Genomic DNA, 20,231 nt, shown 5'->3' with positions numbered 1-20,231 from the left:
AGATATGATCACGGTTAATGAGAACTGCAGCCTTCTGGAGATGTGTGCGAGAGCATCACTGATAACAAGGGTGTGATTTTTTTCTTTCTTTCTAGTTTTACCTTTGTCGGAAAGTTTTAAAGAAAGAGAGAGAGATGGAAATAATTGGGGGAGACAAAGGGGAATGACACACCAGCTGAGATGCAGTGAAGCCCCAGGAGGCCAGTTGCTCACAAAAATGCTGTCTGTGTATGTTTTCTGAATATAAATGTATGAATATTTGTTTTGACACAACAGTCACATCCACTAATTAACACTTAACAGGTCCTCAAGGTGTCTGTGCAAAATCATATAATGTAGCATGTAGGCGTGTAAGGGTGGAAAGTGGTTGAATATTCTCAGGCAAGACAACAGATATTCTCTAACTCTTTTCAGCTAATCATTCATATTATGACTTCATATTGAATTAGTAAAACAGGGTACCACCCTGTGTGTTGTACTACTAACAGTTGCTTTATTTTAAAAAGCTGACACTTTTTAAGAAGCCTGATACATAATAAATACATAAATAAATATATATATTTGTGTATGTGTTTTACCATTGTTGTTTTCTACTACCATAGCATAATGTCTCCGAGCATGTTTCCTCTTTTGCACTGAATCTAGTTCAGCACATAGCCATAGGACGAAAATGTCAAACATTTTGGTAGACCTTTTGACTCCCTGCATAATAATCAGACAAGCCATTTGACCTTTTCTGAGGCATGAACATGCAACAAGTCATTATTATCATGTTTTTGACCAACACGAAGAAAGCAAAAACAAATCAGCGTCAAACAGTAAATAAAATGGGCAAGTGAATTAATTTTGGTGAAAATATCTGTTTGTCTTCTGCAGCTTATCTGGGTCGCAGGGGCAGTTTAAGCTGAGATTCCCAGACCACCTCCTCCCCAGCCACTTCCTCCAGCTCTTCTTGGAGGACGCAGAGGACAGCTGAGAGATATAATTTCTTCTGGTTCTGCCCTGGGTCGCATCCCAGTTGAGCATGCCTGAACTGCACTGACTCAGTGTGGTGGCGATGTGGCTCTATTCTGAGCCCCTCCCAAATGATCGAGCCCCTTACCCTAAAAGAGAGCCCAGCCACCCTTGGACGAAGCTCATTTCCGCCACTTGTGTCTATGATCTAATTGTTCACTACTCACAGCTTGTGCTGCCATAAGTTTCCTTACCAAACTTATGGCCGCATGCTCATTACTACAGTACCCCCTACAGGATATATCCTACAGGTCACCCCAAAGGGTGACCTTCAAATGCTCTCTCCAAGTCCACATAGCACATATAAACTGATTTGTCAAATTTTCACACACCCCTGCATATCCTCAAGAGGATAAAGAGCTGGTCCAGTGTTTTCCAGAAGGAAAACCACATTGTTCCTCCTCAGTCCACAGTTTAATAACCAGTGAACTCTCTTCTCCAGTACTCTGACATAGACCCTCCCAGGGGGCCACAAAGTGTAATTCCCTTTAAGTTGGAAGCGACACTGCTCCCTTTTTTAAAAAGGGAGGACCTCCATCTCAAATTTGTCAATCAGTCCCGGACTTCCATATGAGGCATGTAGAACAAGACAGTTCAACAAGAGCCTTAAAGGTACATTAAGTCATTTTTTAAAGTTATTTAACAGAAAAAATTATATTGTACTCATGAATATACATTTATTACTGTGTAATTGCATCTTCCAACATATGATCCATTCCTATAAACTTAAAATTAACACATTTTATAAAAAAAGGAGAGGACGCCGGTTTGTGGAAGCTGCCATGTAACTTTGCTATCTTGAATACGGTGGCTGAGATGGACATCACTGTTCTGCCTTATCACAGTCTATGACCAGCCAGTTACGTAGGATGTCTTATAAGTTACTTTTAATTTCATGATCACAAATAGCTTTTTAAAACACTATATAACCATTTAACATTTGTGAGTGTATCTTTTCATCATTTCTTTGTGATCATTTCTTTGTGATCATGTCTTTCTCCTCCTCCACCACTGCTCTCTTTTCTCCCGTATTTCCATGTCTTCATGTTCTTCTTTCTCACCTCAAACCTCAAGCCCACCTCAAGCAATACTGTTATTTTTAGTCACAAAGGGCAGCGCATTCAACAATTTTTTAGCACTTTGTTAAACTTCAGAAATAATTAGGCAATAAAAAGTTCAGTGACTCTCGCTTGGTCCCCTTTGTACACTGTTTGCAGGTAAGAGTACAGGTGTCCATAAGCAAGAAACACTTCTAACAAGCACCATTGCACTACTTTTTGCCATTTTTGCAGGAAGAATAATACACATCTTTGAAGGAATTTATAGTTCACTTGGAAGTACAAAAAGTAAGCAAGTGTGCCAGCCACCACGGCTATATAGATGGCAATATTGTACTGTTGAGCAGTTTCCTTTTCCTTCCCTTTGTTTTCTTATTTTTGCAATTCATGCTCACATATATCGACACTAACAGTGTTATCTCTAAACACAGATTATGTGACGTGCAAGATAATTACTTAGAATAGATGCACCATGGTAGAGTTAATCCAAGAAGCCAAAAGATCCCTGAAAGCAACAAAACCAAGAAAAAACAGATGTTTTAATCATTGCATTGAAATGAAATAGCATGTGTATATTATCATAAATTAATTAGCTTGTGACTTTGTTTTCTACCACTGTCTGCGATTTTTATCCTGTGGGATTTTTTTGTGTTTGTTGCAGGTAAATTCATTTCCTTACACTTTTCCATGATTCATTTGATAAGAGGGACCACAGGAAGTCTCATCTAATGCATTTGGCACCAGTGTATCAATATTCATTAGAGAAAACAAAGCGATATGTTGTTGTATAAATATTTTTGCTCACCATCAATTACGATCACAGTGGTATAGAATCAAACAAGATTTGGATTTGCTCAGGGCTTTGAGGTGCTCTCAGTAGATATGTGAAGTGCTTCAAATGTAAAATATTAAGCTGCTGCTTCATTTTAATACTTTAACCTTGGTTAAAAAAACAAAAACAAATGTGTAATGGGTGTGAATTGGCTGCTCAGTCTTTCATAACCATCTCATTTTACATATAAAATGTCACAACAAAGCATCATTATCACTAAGGGTTGCTTTCCGGCAGACATGCTTGCCGCATAAATATAGCTAGAGAGGAGACACTCACTGTGTAAAAAAAAAAAAAATATATATATATATATATATATATATATATATATATATATATAGTCTGTGAGGGGAACACAATTTCAAAGACTTCTTTTAAACTGCCTGTGAAATAACATTTTTTGACGAATAGCAATTTCATGGCAAAAATAAAAAACAACAACAAAAAAGAAGCTTTGTGCAAGCATATTGCATTAAACAACAAGAAAGGCTCTTTCATACACCAGTGGTTGGGACCTAACAGATCCTGCACTGGTATAGTGATTACATCCTACACCTCTGTCAGAAAGCCAATCACAGGGAGCTATTTCTGACTAATTCTGCATGCAGATAAGGGTTGTCATTATCACCGAAACCCCCTCAGGATGGGGCTTCTGCCTTCTAAAGTAGTGTACGTTTTTCAGTGATTTTGATCAGGGAAGTCAGATTCAAGTGTGATGGAGGAACAGAAGTGTGTGTTCACCCATCAGTTTAAATAATACACGATGTCCCTGTTTCTTTGGTGATTACAGGGACAATTCAGACTGTTTTTAGCTATAAAGAAAACATTCAAAGACAAGGTACTTTGTCACTGTTAATTAAAGACTTACTCAGGAATGTGAAAAAGGCTGGATGGCAAAAATGGAGCTATAATGACACCGAATCCACTTTGACTAATGACATTTCATGTCAAAGGGCCTATTAGACGTGCCCCGAGACATCAGCATGATACTCGAATCTATTTGGAAAAGCATCTCTCTGCAGGATGCGTCAGCCAGTCTCTTTGCAGTCATTTCACAGAAACCTTTATGTAATCTGTAATTCTCCACTAATAAAGCGGTATATGTGAAATTTGTGAAAATTCACGTTTACAGCAGAAGCAGATGAGAGTAGTGGGATAATTGATAATAAAAGACATATTGACATTATGTTCCATTAGTAATGAAAATGATGACTTACAAAAACAGAAAACCAGATATTGCTGTGGAAAGTATTAAATGTGTTTGCTTGAGAGCAAGATCAACAGCCAGTCTAATCAATATTTCATATTAACAATCAATCAGTTGAGTATGTGTTATCCAAAGGTTCTTGTCTGCAGAGGACTATCACATACAGTTTATTCGTCCAGGCTCCACATGGGGTATTAGCATCATTTGATTTTCACATCTCTTATCTGGTTTACTTGCCAGCTGCAACAGGCAAAAACAAAACTGTTAAGAGGCAAACTGAGCATTCAGCAGAACCAGAGCATCGCATTCTTTCAGGGTTTGATGGAGACTAAAGTAGAGCTACAATAAAGGCAATATTGCACTAACAAGGTCGCTGGACAGCAAAGTTTAAAGCTCTTTAACACTGCAGTTGGATATAGAGTTAATGTAGGTTTGTGGTGTTGGCTCTTTTCTCAAGTATTTACCCTGTTGTGTTCATTTTCACATAGAAGTCATTCGTTTTTCCTCAGGCAGGTCCAACTTGAAAACGGCAGCTTGGCTCGTCATCTTTTACCACACTGAAAGGATGAGGCTGTGAGGATTTTACACTTCAGCCAGGGGCAATAAAGGCGATGACTCACTCGTTCGCTTCTCTGTGTCTGTGCAGGCCAGCCTCATCATGGTCAACTGCACCACCCATCCCCCCCCCCCCCAAGTCTGAGTTAACAGCCTGTCCCCAGCAGGATGAGCTGGCTGTAAACCACACCAGGTCTGTTAATTAATTAATGTACCCTAACTGCAGGGCTGGTTCCCTCCATTCTAGTGGAGCAGTTTTCAGCTGGCTGCACTGGTGACTGCCGGTGCTTTTGGGTTCCTGCTCTGGTGTGACATAAAGGCAACAGATAGACATGACCGTGGATAGGAGGAAGACTTCATCACCATAGTCACTATTAATCACCCAGGGCCATTGTGGTCCTGTCCTGTAAACAGCGCAAGTGCAGGCAGAGAAAGAAGAGAGGAAGAGGGGGCAGGGTGGCTGCAGGGAGAAAGAGGGGAGAGAATGGTTGGGGATCAGCCTGTATGCCCGCCTCAGCTCCTACTGCGGGGCTGGGGAACAGTGCTGCTGTCTCAGTGTTTGTCCTCCGTGTTCTCCCAGATCCCGGATCCTGAGGTAAGAACCTGATACATCACCTTGTCCTCCACAGGTTCCTCTCAGAAAGAGCCTCGAGGTTTCTAAGTGACGAGTGCAGGTACATCGGCGTTTTAAGGGGAAGCCTAAATGTGTACGATTAATGCTCCTTTGTATTGCCGCCGTAGTTGTGTCTTGCCTTATTGGAGGAGGAGAGGGTGAACCTATGTTGAACCCTGATATATTATATGGGCTGACATGAACAGCCATGTCACACATGTTTAAATGGGTGCTCTTAGAGGGGAGCTAGGGTGACTAGTACTCGAAGGGTTTTCGTGCTAATGATCGGGATAGAGAAAAAAGAGTTACATTCAGAAAATTTGATTAGACCTGGCTACAAAAATGATCTGAAGTCCATTTTCTTAGGTATGAAACAATAAATGATGACTGCATGACTAAACATTCTTATAACATCAAGTCAATCAGTAGTAGTCAACTACAGGAACATGAAAGTGAATGAATTTTGTGTTGAATACTAATAGTATGATATTTAATGTGTTCCACAAGGAAACAATATACCAATGTTTATCTATGACTCATTATTGCATCAACATCCTCTGAACTTCAGTTTGCAGCAAACAGGTTTAAGAGAAAGATGAGAGAAAGCACGAGAAACTTCTAGTAACAGTCTCCCTCTTGGTGTTTGTGTGATGCCTTTTAGGAGCTTGAGACAGAAGATGGTTAATAAATAATAATAATGTTTGTTGTTGCTGTAGAGGAGAGCAAAACTATTTTCTAGTAAGCATGTGCTAAATGTAGAATTAAATATAAGGCTTTAGATTTCAGGAAATTGTTTGTCCACATTCTTTGTGCATAATATTGGTCCTGTACTTCATTACTTGAGTAATTGGCCTTTTGCTCTTATATGTTGAGTCATTTTTAACCAAGTGCACACTTTTCTATTTTTAGGTATTAATCCCTTGTTCTTATACTAATGTTCCTTGATTAGTCCCCAGAGGTTTTCCTTAGCGGAGCAAATCAGAACTATTATTTGAGGGAGAATATTCAATCAAGGCTTTGAAGATTTAACATACCAACTAATCAGCCAAACATCCAACAAATAAAAATGTTTTATAGATTTAGGTATGTAATCATTAACATTGGGGTTACTTGAGGTCATTTTGTGCTTGTTGTTTCACTGAAAGAAAAAAAAAGGCAAATAAATAACTAATAAAATAAGAAATGTCCTCAGGAAGAAAGTACTTAGCATTACACAATCACTCTTAAAGAAAAACAGTTGTTTTATTAGATGTGCAAAATATCCTCAATAAGTGAGTTACACACACACACACACACACACACACACACACACACAAAACATTTTTTGGCAACTTCTCTGTTAAAGATCACAGCCCTTCTTGTATCCTGCTCAGTGCATAAACGGTGCAGACACCCTGAAGCCGTGTACACTGTCACATTTGGCGTGTTTGCTTGTTATCAGTTCTTTATAGACTGGAGTAAACAAACTGGTCCTTTTGCACTGGCGCTTTTAAAGCAAGCAGAGATATCCTGGGAAGTTGACGAGCGCTTGTTTTTAATTTCTAGTATGATAGTAACATCTCTCATCCTTTTTAGTATTTTAACTGACTTACCATTCCCATCAACTGTTTCCTTTTCATCTCATTTTATGCTGCTGTTTATCACGTGTATGATATCACCACTTTAGTTTATTTTTGAAACTTTGTTTTTTTGTGGTTCACCTCATAATTGTGTTACACATAAAGGCAACAAATGCAATAATGTCCATTTTCTGATCTGTTCTCTGTTGGTTTATGGACTAAAGTATAGAGTTTCCAAAACAGCCTTGTATCATCAAATCAAGTGATCGATACAGAGGAGACAGGGAGAAATCTACTCAGTAATTTTATCAGGGAACCGGCCCTCTGATGGCTGTGGTAGTACCGATCCAAGTCATTGATCTAGCAGGAAGACAAACGCATACTACAGCCAGTTTCTACACTTATTGGGGGTTGGGAGTTGGGAATCGCATCTGTAACCGGAAGGTCGCCGGTTCGATCCCTGGGCTCTCTGTCCTGGTCGTTGTGTCCTTGGGCAAGACACTTTACCCTACTTGCCTACTGGTGTTGGCCAGAGGGGCCGATGGCGCGATATGGCAGCCTCGCTTCTGTCAGTCTGCCCCAGGGCAGCTGTGGCTACAACCGTAGCTTGCCTCCACCAGTGTATGAATGTGAGATTGAATGAATAGTGGTATTGTAAAGCGCTTTGGGTGCCTTGAAAAGTGCTATATAAATCCAATCCATTATTATTATTATTATTATTATTATAATCCACAGCTCTGGAGAGAGCTTTGAAATCACAAAATAGTTGGTCTTGGACGGTAATAAGAAAAACTTTGTACAACATGAGAGACATCTAAGAACACTGAGAAAGTTTATGGAAAGCAGTCAACTTGTGCAACACATTCACTGCTGTCACTGTGGGTACTTGTTTTTAAGGGGGACCATGTAAGTTCACATCTGGCATGAAAACATACAGGGGGTTTGGGGGGATTTCCTTAAAGAAATACTAAAGATCCTTTTTATGGAGAAAGTGAAAGTGTCATTAAAATATTAGAGAAATAAAATGCAGTCACACTAACAGAATGTACAATATGAAAACATACATTCAGAATAAAAATTAATCAAAAGTTAAATATTTGACTAAATTACATATTACTTTTTAAAAATTATAGTATATGAGAGTTAAAAAAGATTTTGAATATGAAGCCAACAATAAATACTTCGCATAAAAATACAATTTGATCATTTTAAAGTGTTACAAATAAATCTAAGAACATAATGAAAATGTATATTAAAATGCAGTTTTTAAAGGAGAGCTACAAAACATTCAGAAATTGTTTTAGGAATGGAGCACATGGATCAACATGTATAGGAAAGACTAAATGAGAGGAATACAGGAATAGGAAGCAGGGGGTTCTGTTCAATTTCTCTTTTCAAACTACATTTTATTATTGTAATTAATTATTTACTCACTACATACTTATGGATGGCTTTATGTTTAAATTTAATATATTTTTCATTTAATACATTTGGTTTATTAATATTATTAATTAATTAATTAATTAATATTATTATTATTAATACATTTAGTTTATTTAATTTAATACAATTTTTCATTTTAACAACATATTTATGGATTAATATATTATTTGAAAATGATTTCAACAATTTCTGTTCCATTCACTAAGTTAACAAGGGAATTAGTTTTTATTTATAGCAATTTATTTTCTATTTATTTACTTATTTTCCAAATCCATATATTTATGCCTTTTTATTTTTTTTATTTATTTTATTTTATTAGCCTTTTTATTTGTACGATAATTGATTAAATAATTTTGTTAGAAAATGCTCTGATAATTGTTTGCTTTGTCTCTTGGGATTTTCTTACAGTACATCTATATATCAAATGTACTGCATGCGTGTGGCTGTCAAAATGTGTTTCTGTGGCCCAGTGAGTGTGATTTCACAGGTGTCATCAAACTGAAAGAGTTCAAAGATAAGACTCAGCACTGCCTACTGATGGAATAATGTTGTAATGACTACTGTGTACTCATGAGTTGGTGGTGACGGCATTTAGGGTTGATACAATCCCAGCACCAGATGGTGTCTAGTTAGTAATTATATGAGTTCATTATATGTGTTCATTTTGATATCAGCTATAAACCTTTAATGTTTTATTATCATGAAATTGTGTTAAGAAAATCTACAATCTGTGGACATGTAAACATTTGCCAAAGTATCCTTGCCAGGTAAATACAATATGAGCTACACTGTAGTTGTTGTTAATAACTGAAATGATGTTGAGGTGCTAACATTGCTCGGAATGAAATGTGAGGCTGTACAAGGACGTTGGCTGCACACTTGTAGTAAATTCACTGAAAGGAGGGAGAAATTATTCCTTAATGCTTCGTCCAGCTGTATGCTGAAGAATCAATGCCCGTCTGACTTCAACCCTTATTTCTTATCTAAATGGTGATGCTTTGTGACAATATGACAGATTCAAAAACTTTTCATTTTACTTTGAGTCAGAAAAGATTGCAGAGTGACTGAAAACTCGAACACCAAGTACTTTACTGACATGCTGCATTGCCTAAAGAGTGAAGTATCACAGTGAAAACTAAAAACAGTTCTCTGAAATTTGAGGTCCTCTAAGATCGTGTTGCTCCTTGAGCTTTGCACTGTTGTTAATCCTTTTTTTTTTTGTGAAGATTTATTTTTAGTTTGTGTGCAGATATATAAAAAACAGTTGATGCTCTCTCTCTCTCTCTCTCTCTCTCTCTCTTGCCCACAGCTTTTACCCACAGATCCCCCAAAGAAGCCCGACCCTGTCACTTCAGAGACCGTTGTTTTCTGGGGGCTGCGGTTATGGCAGGTCATTGGTATCTTTTCCATGTTTGTTCTGGCAGTTGGTTAGTATATCTCAGGAAATCACTTTGTTGTCACCTTCACAAATCATTCATAAAGAAAACAGCTATCTTGAGATGTAGCCGCAGAGTGCAAATGTCCTCAATTATGAGTTCATGATGTGATAATCAAGCACAGTGTGATTGATTATCACAATAATACTGATATTATGTCAGCAAATGGAATAATTTCGCTAAGCAGCTGATAAGAACAACTGCAGGATGAGGGCAGAGATACTTTGTTTTGTTTGTTTGTTTGTTTTATTCTGGCAGATTTGTTTCAGAAAACAGTTCAAGTCTTCATTCTTATCTGCATTTTGGCCTGAATGGAGTCTTTGGCATGCTCACATTGGCAGTGGTAGCATAATGACATTTAGCAGGTTACACATTTGTTCCCTAATGCAGTTCAGCCGGGGCTAATCATTAATTGCATATTAAAAAGGAATACTGTAGGGGAGACACCACATCATTTGCTTTTGAGATACTTCACCAATCATTTATTAGAAAACATGACCTCCGGTGCATTTAGATGAAATAATCATTTTACCACATCCTAAAGAACTTGACTGATAAACAGTCCTAGTGCCACTGTGAAACATGTCACTATGCGAGCAAAGAAATAATAACCCTGCTTTCATGCAAGCTCTTGGTGCCATGACGGGTTATCATGACCACTGGCCTTAGACACAAAAATGCCATGGGCCTACTTACCTACTCATGCAGAGAGTAAACACTCCATGTGCCCTTTCTGAGAACATGGATTTTGGTTGCACAGTAACACAAGGAAACTTACAACCATGCAGAATGTGTTATTTTGACCTCATAGTTTTCATTTTGTAATGTTAAATTTCTGCTATTTTGTTATGTTCTATGTATTCTGTATATACAGTATATAATATTTTACAGCACGATTTTACATCTTAAGGATTCAGACATACTTTAATTGAAATAAAACTGCCGGAAGAAATGTCTGACTTAAAGCATTGACTTTCTTCTGGGGTTCTTCTGGGAAAAGTCACTGCTCAAATCAATCAAGTCCAACTACCAGATCATAAGTGATAGGCTGTTTGGGTGTGTTTGTCTTATCCTTAGATAGTTTCTAACATTGTGAATATTTGCCAAAAGGACTGTTCTCCTTGAAAGGCCCTGATAAGAAGCGACATATTATTATTAGCAGCTTTTTTCTCCACTGGAGTTGTCTTTATCCCTCTTAACCCTATCTGGTAGTGCCACCCCAGGCTTCACCGCTATCACTCATCCCAGAGCTGCAGTCCTACTGTAAACTTGGGCTAGCAGCATCAGATCCTTCAAGGCAGACAGGACTGTAGCACTGACAGAGCAGCTGCTGACAGTTTATGGTTTGTCCACCTACCAAGTCTGCATTTCCCCCATGCATGTCTTATTTCTCTATGTTGACCTTTCACAGAGACATGTATTCAGCCGGCATCACATTGATTTGACCTACTCATCATAGGCTTCTTTTCATAAATACACTCACACCCATTGTTCATAGGTCAATTGACTCCCAGTGGCCTAAGTGAAGATACCACAACAGACCCTGTGGGTTATCTGTCTTGGCTGGCTATTTATGAAAAGATTTAGTAAACATGCATTTTCTCAAAAAAAAAAAAAAAAATGAAGAAAAAAATGACATCCACAAATATCCATCAAGTCAATTCTCATATTCAAACTACAGTTTTGACTAGAGACCAACACAGGCCAAAGCACTGGAGACACTGAGCAACGGGACTGAATCCTCGAACTATGCAAAATACAGATTTTACAGTGAACAATGCAAAAGGGAACTAAATAAAAACACCGAACAGCAAAATAAAGCGCTAACATAATTGGCAGTACAGTAATACAAAAAACATATGACATCTGCTGCCAGCAATCATCTATCTATCTATCTATCAGCATGCAGACCCACAAAATCAGTGATTCAAAAGTACAATACCTCAATAAAACCATTAAATCCATGAACGCCACAGGTGTAGCTTTTCTGATAAACTCATTTATACACCTACAACTGTTCAATAGGTGATGCTATTCAGTGGTTTAAAAAGTAATTTAGTGTAATTAGTACTGAAAGCTTAATCCATACAGTGTTTAACAAATTTCTTAGACCCTAGCCATAAAAACAAGAAAACACAAATATTTAAGAAATCTTTCAAAACTTGACAAAAATACTTTTTTGTTAAGCAAAAACCAAATTTTGTTCAATTTTTTTGTATCCAAATTTGAGCTGACACACTGCACAGAAAGTAATCAAAAATAGCATTCAAACACTGAATGTTATTTTTGACATAATTACAGTAAATAACTGTAATTTGGCATCTCAATCAAAAAATAATTCTGGGCTTTACCTTTTTTTGTGTTTGTTTTGAAAATTAATGGACAACAGCGGTAATTCTATTTTAGCATTAAAACTATTATTGGTATTAAGGCGTTTGCACATACTCATGGCTCTACTGTATACAAACCAAAATATTTTTGGTAACTACCAATACTTTTAATTTAAGGCAGCCAAGGCATAAACCTTACACTGAGGGGTGATCTCATAAATCTGTTAAGCACTTAAATTCATTAAATTGTCTCCATCATAAACTTTTACATGATACTATATTAAGTCTTTACATCATTATTATTACACATGCATTAAAATAAAAACTGTATTTAATGTGATGTTTACAACTTATGGTTATTAACGGCGATTCATCTGCTGATTATGTTTTTCTCAATTATTTGGTTTGAAATTATTTAAAAAATCTCAGGGCTCAAAGTGATGTCACCCCAGTGCATGGCTTTGTCCAACCAACAGCCCAAACCTCACAACATTACCCAATTAATGAAAAGCAGGTTTTAAAATTGTGTATAAGACATGTCATCTGCAAAGGCATTGATGGCATGGCCAAATATTTTTGCAATATTTGTGGAATTTCAGTGTCCAGTAACAGTCTCTAAAACATGATTGAGACAAACCAAGAAAACAAGAAGCTGGGAACTTGCAAAGTGGGGCTAACTTGTCAAAGCAGGTGATAGGGAACAAGTTATAGCTTAATGACACATTATTAGCTATTTGATAACCTAATCTACACTCATTTCATGTGTCTGTGCATGTATGAGAGCCCACTTGCCCTTCATGCATGTGTCATCAAAGAGACTCATGGGGAAAAAGGTACAACAAGAGTGACTAATCCTCCATCGTGTCCGCAGTTGCACATGCATACTTCCTGAAATGAATATAATCTCCGCCTGAGAGGCTCTACTTTTATTTTTGCTCCCCTCTGCTCTCTGTTGCACCATTTGTGTGCATTTGTGTGTCCTCTGCTCCACTTGGAGACACGTGGAGAGGAGCGGAGAAGACACAAATGGAGGCACGAGGAGGGGATTTGGTGTGCAGAAGCTTCCCTGACAGTTTTAATCTTTTTAATTGCTTTGTTCTTGATGCTGCTTTTCAATGTGCTGCATATATTTTAAGCATTATGTTATTTTTTTTCTTTCCCCTTACCCTTAAAGTCCCGACTGTGTCCTAAACCTCTTGTTTTCCTCTCTTGCTTAAAAAGGCACACACAGTGGCGGTCTCTATGTCTGACTTCATCTTGCAAGAGCTCTTTCCGATACCATGGGAGAGTGTAGGTGGAGGCTGTGGGCAAAAGACGCAGGGAAGAGGTGCAGATTAATTTGCATATTCATCAATGTGCATATACAAAATGAGCCAAAGGTGTTGAGTTACAGCTGAGCCTTTTTAAGACATGATGGAATTATCCTTGTGTACATAAATAAATAAGTAAAAAAAAAAACCTAAGTATATACTTTGGATCTTTAAGAGTTTATTGAGTGCCTGGGGGGTGGCTGTTTTAAAGCTAGGACTATCGTTTCATGCATGAAATGTTATGGTTTTTAAAAATTATTTTAGAAAATTAACTAGATAGTTGCTAATTAATTTTGTGCTCAATCAACCAAACATTTTATCTCTACTTCTATAGACAATGTAATCTGTAAAAGGGCTCTACATGCATGGCTGCTTCTGCTTCAGTAACAAACATAAAAGCATAGCAACAATTTAACAATACAATATACAAAACCTATTCAACGTGCACACAGCGGTTTACAACAATAGAAAGCCTTTCACAAACTTACACTTTACACTCGCACATGCAGAGACCCAGACAGGCAAATATGACTAAACCTAATCTAACATTCTAACTGGATTCTTCATAACCAGCATTTTGGTAAATAAAGATTAATTATGGATGTTTCATTCACCGCTCCCTGCTGAGCATGCCATGTTTGAGTGATGAAAGAGAGCGCAAGACTAGAAGTAGCATGCAAGATGTAGGATGCCATTAAACATATCCTGTGGCTTTGTACCTTCTCTCCAGCTAGAATTACAAAAGAAAAAGAAAATACACCAATCAATGTTAAAACTGTCACCAGTAAGTCCAATGGATGTGGGGAACTAACAAATGGTGTCTGCGGGGAAAATGAGGCCGAATTAGAGGGACAAAATAAATAAATTTATCACCATTTTAACTTTAAAAAACATGACCAAGCAACAACTGTCATGAAAAACAAAATGAAATACGGCAACAGACTTTGAAGCTGATCAGCTCAACACATCAATCCAGAAGAAAATTCACATTCACCAGGGAGTAGATAACAAACACCACAGCTCAGTCCCTGTCAGGACAAGGCTCTCTGGCACTGGCTGTCTTCTCCTCAGCTTAAGTACTACCACAGCTGATTGCTGAGTGGAGCCAGCTGCTCACTGGCTCCACTGGAAGGTGGGCTGTACCGAGACCGGGAAGAGCAACACAGCAAACCAACACAGCAAAACTACAGTTGGCCTGCTAAACATATAACACAGTTACACTTCATTATGCAGCCATGTGGCTGTGGTGCAACTTCATCACACGTCAGCGTCGGTTTCAGTCAGTTAGTCATTGAGGGATGTGTTTAGAACAAGAAGCACTCACAGCCGTTTTTTTAGACATTTTCTCCCTCTTGGTTTGCATCTTTGTGTAGAGATTCATACTGCAACAGGATAATGAGTCCAAGTGAACCAGGATTAAGGAGCACTCATGGACTCCTCAGTAGCTCGACTTTACTCACCACTGAATATTTGAGGAAGCATTTGTATGCTGACAAAGCAAAACATGTCACAAAACATTCTTTGGAACTTTGTCCGGTAATGGAAGGATAGGGTAAGGTATTTTCTTGCACGCACCTCCAGCTTGATTGCTTTCTGTCATCAAAGAATGGGAGGAGGACGACCAAAACACCAAACAAATACAAAGATATTCTGAAATCTATTTATTTTTTAAACATTCAGTCAGAATGTTAATATATATTGTATGTTGCTTATATTCAGTTGTAATGTGGAATTTATAAAAATGTACCTTAGCTAGTATTCTCAGTGTTTTGGACCCCACTGTATATTGTGACTGCCACTGCCTCTTAAGTTCTTATTGATCGTGTAAGGTGTTATTAAAATGTCTTATTCAAATAACGTCACCCTGTCTTTATCCTTGTTCTTCTCTCCTTTAGTCATCACTCTGTGCTGTATATTCAAATGCCGAATTCCCAGAACAAAAAAGGAAATTGAAGCAAGGCATGCACAAAGGCAGGCTGCCAAGAAATACGCCAACACATTAGAGACAGTGCCACCTCTTAATGAGCTGACTGAGATCCCAGGCTGTAAGTACCCCTCTCTCATATCTTTCAAATATTAATATGATAGTATTACATTGGTTTATAATTGAGTTATAATTGCAAGCAGGTACCAGCTACCAGCTGCGGAAGTTCACAAGAACTGTCCTACTCCTTAAATACTTCAACTACCAGTTCCTTACTTCAGCTACCAGTTCCAAGCATGGATAACTGCTTGAATTTTCCATGCATTCCTCTTGAACCATTAGTGAAGTGCACAGAGATAGACAGAGAGAGACATCAGACTCCCTTAGACCAAAGCACATCGCAGACATGGATTGGGGGGGGGTAACACTGGTGACTTCAGTTCTGTATGGATGAGTTACAATAGGAATTTGGGTTTCTATCTACAAGCACAGAAGTTTGTTAAATATAGTTTTTTTTCTCTCTAGTATTGCAGTTCTGCTTTGTGATTAAGATCAAAGACAGATCTCTTTTTACATAACTTATTTTCTAGGATAGCTTTGATTTATTAAACTTTTGCTGTCTCTTTTTTTTCACCTCACAAAATGTTTCACACTTGGTTAAAGTCTTCTTCTGATACTTTCATGTACTAAACTCTTCTCTTCTCTTCTCTTCTCTTCTCTTCTCTTCTCTTCTCTTCTCTTCTCTTCTCTTCCAGCTGCCCCTGATGCTTCTGCAGTACAGACACTCTCTGAGCAGGTTCAAACTCAGAGTGCTAACAACAGCCAGCCCTCAATTGTTAGGGTCAGTGAGGAGCATCCCAGCTCCCTCACTTTGCCAGAGACAGCATGATATTTTCCCCCTCCTTTTCTTCAGCTCTTATCTTCCTTCAGACACTCCTCTTGGCTAAATCGCTTTAACAAAAAAAACATAGCATGCACATTGGCAGCTGCTCTAAAAGTCCCCTTCTTGCATTTATCACACATGCATCAGCCTGTTCGATATTTAGTACATCTGGTTTTCCTTGAATGAAATTTAAGAGAAGCTCAACCAGAAAAGAGCATCTCTCATTCAGCTGCTTACCTCATCACTTTTGAACTAGTCAGAAATTAGAGTACAATCTAACTTCTCCGAACTTTGCTTGATAGTGAGTTTTAATGGAGCTGAATAGTAGGTATTGTGCTGCTTCTGTGAATGTAACTTCTCTGGCTCTATAGGGCAGCTTGGCTTTTGTAGTCCATACTGTATGTTCTTGTGTACTTATGTCCCTAAATGTCCCAATATTTTTTTGCTTCATGTTGATAAAAATGTGGATTTCAAGACAAAACGGATTTGATCAGAAATTCTGAAGACAGGATATTGTTATTACAAAATCATTGTAAACTGTAATGAACGTACCACGCCTCGTATCTAATGTTTGTGCTCTGTGTTTGTCCCCGTCCCTCTCTGTCTGTTTGCTTCTCCAACGTGGTTTTAAATAAAGCAAATCAAGCACTCTCTCTTTTTCTAGTGTATATGGACGATCTGCACGGCACTCCTGGGTTTAATTATTTGAACGATTAAGTGTTCTTATTCTTACAAATGTTCTTTGATGCGTTGCCTCAAAGATGGTGCTTTCTTAGGTAAGAATAATGGCAAATAACCACAGACAGCTGTCACTTCCTGTTCCTCTAGGTGTTATATCATGTAACAGTACATTAACTATTTATTGTAAAAATCAGAAAAAAGAAAAAACAACACAATCAGCAGTCACTGAGTTGCCAGGTGATCATTTATTAAAATAAGACCTGCATTTGAGCACGTGATGACTCTGCTGTGGTCAAAGCATCCAGAGTTTTATACTCTCTAGTGTCAACCAGAGAGTTGGTCCAATATGCACCGGAGTAAATATTCTATTATTGGCTATAAACTGAGTGACCATATGTCTTGAAGTGGGGCTGAAGGGAAACAAAAGAGTGAAAACATATATGCTTGTGCTCAAAAAAACCCACCACGGTACACTGTTTACAAAAGAGGAGCACTAATACACAAGCAAACATGCAAATTGCTGCCTCTCTCCGGGGATTATAACCAGCTGACACAACGCAGAGTTTTTAAGCAGTAAAATCTGACAAACCAAATGACCCTGTAAGTAAAGAAAATAAAACGAATCCTGTGTTGCTGAATGTAAGACAGCAAATATGTTAATATGAAGCTCAGGATTAAAAGTTTTGCAAGTTTTTTCCTCTACAATGAGGTTTTGATTATGCAAAGCAACATCAAATTCATGAAATGCTCTCCCGAAGTAGGCTAATCGGTAAAAGTAGCACTGAATTATTAATTAAATGTTACAAATGAGGATCAAGAAGTGTCCACTCCTATTTTTTGGATATGTGTGTGGATATCAGATCTGTTTACAAATCAGGAATAAAATAGGTTCATTGCATAAAAGTAAAAAAAAAATCAAAACATAAAACAAAAACGCAGCTAAACAAAAAGGCAGATATTGTGAGCATCTGTAAAATGAGCCGAGTTGGTTTTCGCGCCACTAAAATGTCGGGCATTGTGTCATTTGCATGCAACTACTAGCTTCAAGCATATTGGCCCCAAAAATGAAATCTGTGGAAAGAAAGTAGTGAGCATCTCTGGCTTCACAGCCTGTATCTGTTTCAACTACTGTTACAGTGAGAGATGGAAGCCTCAGAGCGTTAGCGTCAACTTATTATCTCTCTCTCCCCATCTCTCTCAGAAACACTCACAGAAGACAGTTGTGAAACAGTTCCTCCAATTTGTCGTCTTCGCTTATCTACCATCATCTCTCATCCAGAGCTGCTGCTTCTGGAGCTCAAAGTGAATAGTTTCAAGTAGCTGGAAATGAAGACATTCCCGTGTGTCAGCCAGTAGTTGCATCTTTTGTTTGTAAGAAATCCAATGCATTTCTCGCACATCTGCCCCCTGCGCCTCAGAACAGACAGTAAGGAAAATGTAGTTTGATGCGCAAAGACTTCCAAAAACAACTTTAGTCTTATTACAAGCCCATCTCAGGGCGAGATAAAAAGTTATTGTTCTTAAACACTCACTGTTTATGATGTCTTTGTGGCCATTTTTAGCTGAATTTGTCAAAATGTTAATACACTTATTGAGATGGAAGTCACTTTTTAATTTTATAAATGTCACAACTCTAAAATTCACTAAGCCTTCATGTTTTATCAAAAATTGTGCCAGTTTTATCCACGCTGAACATCTGACATTTAATAGTGAGAGTCAGAGCCTTTCTTAACCTTAAACTAACCCACCGCAGTAAGTAAACAACAGGACACTGGCAAAATGGCACAAAGCCTACATGTCTGACATTGGAATTTAAATGACATATGAGTCTGATGGACATGGGATCAAAATGTTGGAAATTTAAATGCTTGTTTCTGCTCGCCAGGTTCAATCATAACCCTTCTGATAGATCTAGAAGAAACCAAGAGAAAAGAGCTTTACAGTCGAGGATAATAGCAGAAGACAGCTTCAAAATATGGAAACACAAAGAAATCTATTCACAGACATTCTTATGGTTGCTTGATTATTTTAAGTCAGCTGGATTCACCCACTTCAGCTAAACGGGGGACTGAATGATCTTAGGTTTACTCCGAGTCCCTCTGGCAGCTTTTGACATTTGGTGTGTGTTTGTCATTTGGTTTCTTGGCCTTTGATTATATAGCCAGTGTTTTTTGCAGCTTTTGGAAAAATCTTACAAAGAAGAAGAAAAAATAGAAGAAACCATATTTCACTCCAGCTCGTCGTCTGTATGTCCTTTGAGGAAATTTTCACAGTTGGTCCTAATGAGTGTTACATTGTTGGGTGCCCATCAATCCTTGTTGGTGGAGTTTATATTCACTTAGTGTTGATAATGTGTGATAACCTTGGATATATCCTTGTTTAGTGTCTGTCTGAGATTAAGACGAGGAGACTTATACCAGCAACACATCTGGCAAAAATCAAACAAAGACGAGGGCTAATATATAGGGCTAGCGAGCCAGGCAGGGTGATATTTAAGATGAGACAAGATAAAAATACATTTTATTTTACTCAAATGTATCGTTCTCCAATACTAAACAGCTTTTTATGCGATATGCATCTTCAGTAGCTCTGTTGGCCTCAGCCTCAAGATCTCGCCTCCTGAATAATAATGAGCGAAAACAAACCTGATTGTTAACTTTGGCTCTCCTGTTCTCATCTGTTAAGCACTTCAAACAATCCCATTAAAAGAATAAACAGACAATGGTTATTAGAAAAGGTGGAAACAGATGCGCCTTCATTATATTCAACCTACTTAGCCCAACACTCCGCTGGATTAAATTTTCCCACCCAATTAAAATTAGAGGCAGAGAGTGTCGACGATACCTGATGTCGCTGTGAAGCCTTTAACCCTTTTTCTTTTTTTTTCCTGCAGCTGCAAAAGCAGAAGCCACTGAGGAGGTAAAAACAGTTTCTGGGAAGGTGGATGCTGAAAAAGGAGAGAAAAAGACCAAGGAGGGCAAGAAAGAGGGCAAGAGTGCCAAAGAGGGGAAAGGAGATGAAAAGGACGCATCTACAAAGAAGAAGGGTGAAAAAGGCGAGAAGGGAGCATCCAAGAAGGAAGATGGGGACGGGAAAGGGAAGAAACCAGGAGAGAAGGGAGACAAAGGGGAAAAGGGAGCAAAAGGAGGGGCTAAAGGAGGGGGCAAGAAAGCTCAAAAGTAAACTCTGCTTTTCTGTAAATACCGGGAGAAAAAAATCCAATTTTTTCACTGGGCACATTTTGAAACTCTTTTTCTAAAGTGGAATTTGTATATTATATTGATAATAAAATATATGCTGATACATTATTACATTATTGATGTTTGTGTCTTATTAGGATATGAAAAGACAGTAGAATTATAGATTTATTATCTTATTCACAATTC

The 20,231-nt window shown here is 38.0% G+C and overlaps 1 protein-coding gene across 1 annotated transcript; it reads left to right on the top strand.

Annotated features, from left to right (window-relative positions):
• The first annotated feature begins 4,892 nt into the window (after nt 1-4,892).
• On the top strand, nt 4,893-20,092 carry tmie (transmembrane inner ear). Its single transcript, XM_040019560.1, has 4 exons — nt 4,893-5,261; nt 9,591-9,708; nt 15,253-15,402; nt 19,739-20,092. Exons 1-4 carry the CDS (start codon nt 5,151-5,153, stop codon nt 20,026-20,028), a joined length of 669 nt encoding a protein of 222 aa, XP_039875494.1. The 5' UTR covers nt 4,893-5,150; the 3' UTR covers nt 20,029-20,092.
• Nucleotides 20,093-20,231: the final 139 nt, after the last annotated feature.

Source organism: Simochromis diagramma, unplaced genomic scaffold, assembly GCF_900408965.1.
Source record: "Simochromis diagramma unplaced genomic scaffold, fSimDia1.1 OVJJ01000205.1, whole genome shotgun sequence".
Lineage (NCBI taxonomy): Eukaryota > Metazoa > Chordata > Actinopteri > Cichliformes > Cichlidae > Simochromis > Simochromis diagramma.
This window is presented reverse-complemented; position numbering and strand designations above follow the sequence as displayed.

Coding starts and splice junctions, on each gene's coding strand:
- tmie (XM_040019560.1), top strand. CDS start 5,151: ATGGTTGGGGATCAGCCTGTATGCCCGCCTCAGCTCCTACTGCGGGGC. Junction 5,262..9,590: donor CCCAGATCCCGGATCCTGAG/GTAAGAACCTGA, acceptor TCTTGCCCACAG/CTTTTACCCACAGATCCCCC. Junction 15,403..19,738: donor GCTGACTGAGATCCCAGGCT/GTAAGTACCCCT, acceptor TTTTTCCTGCAG/CTGCAAAAGCAGAAGCCACT.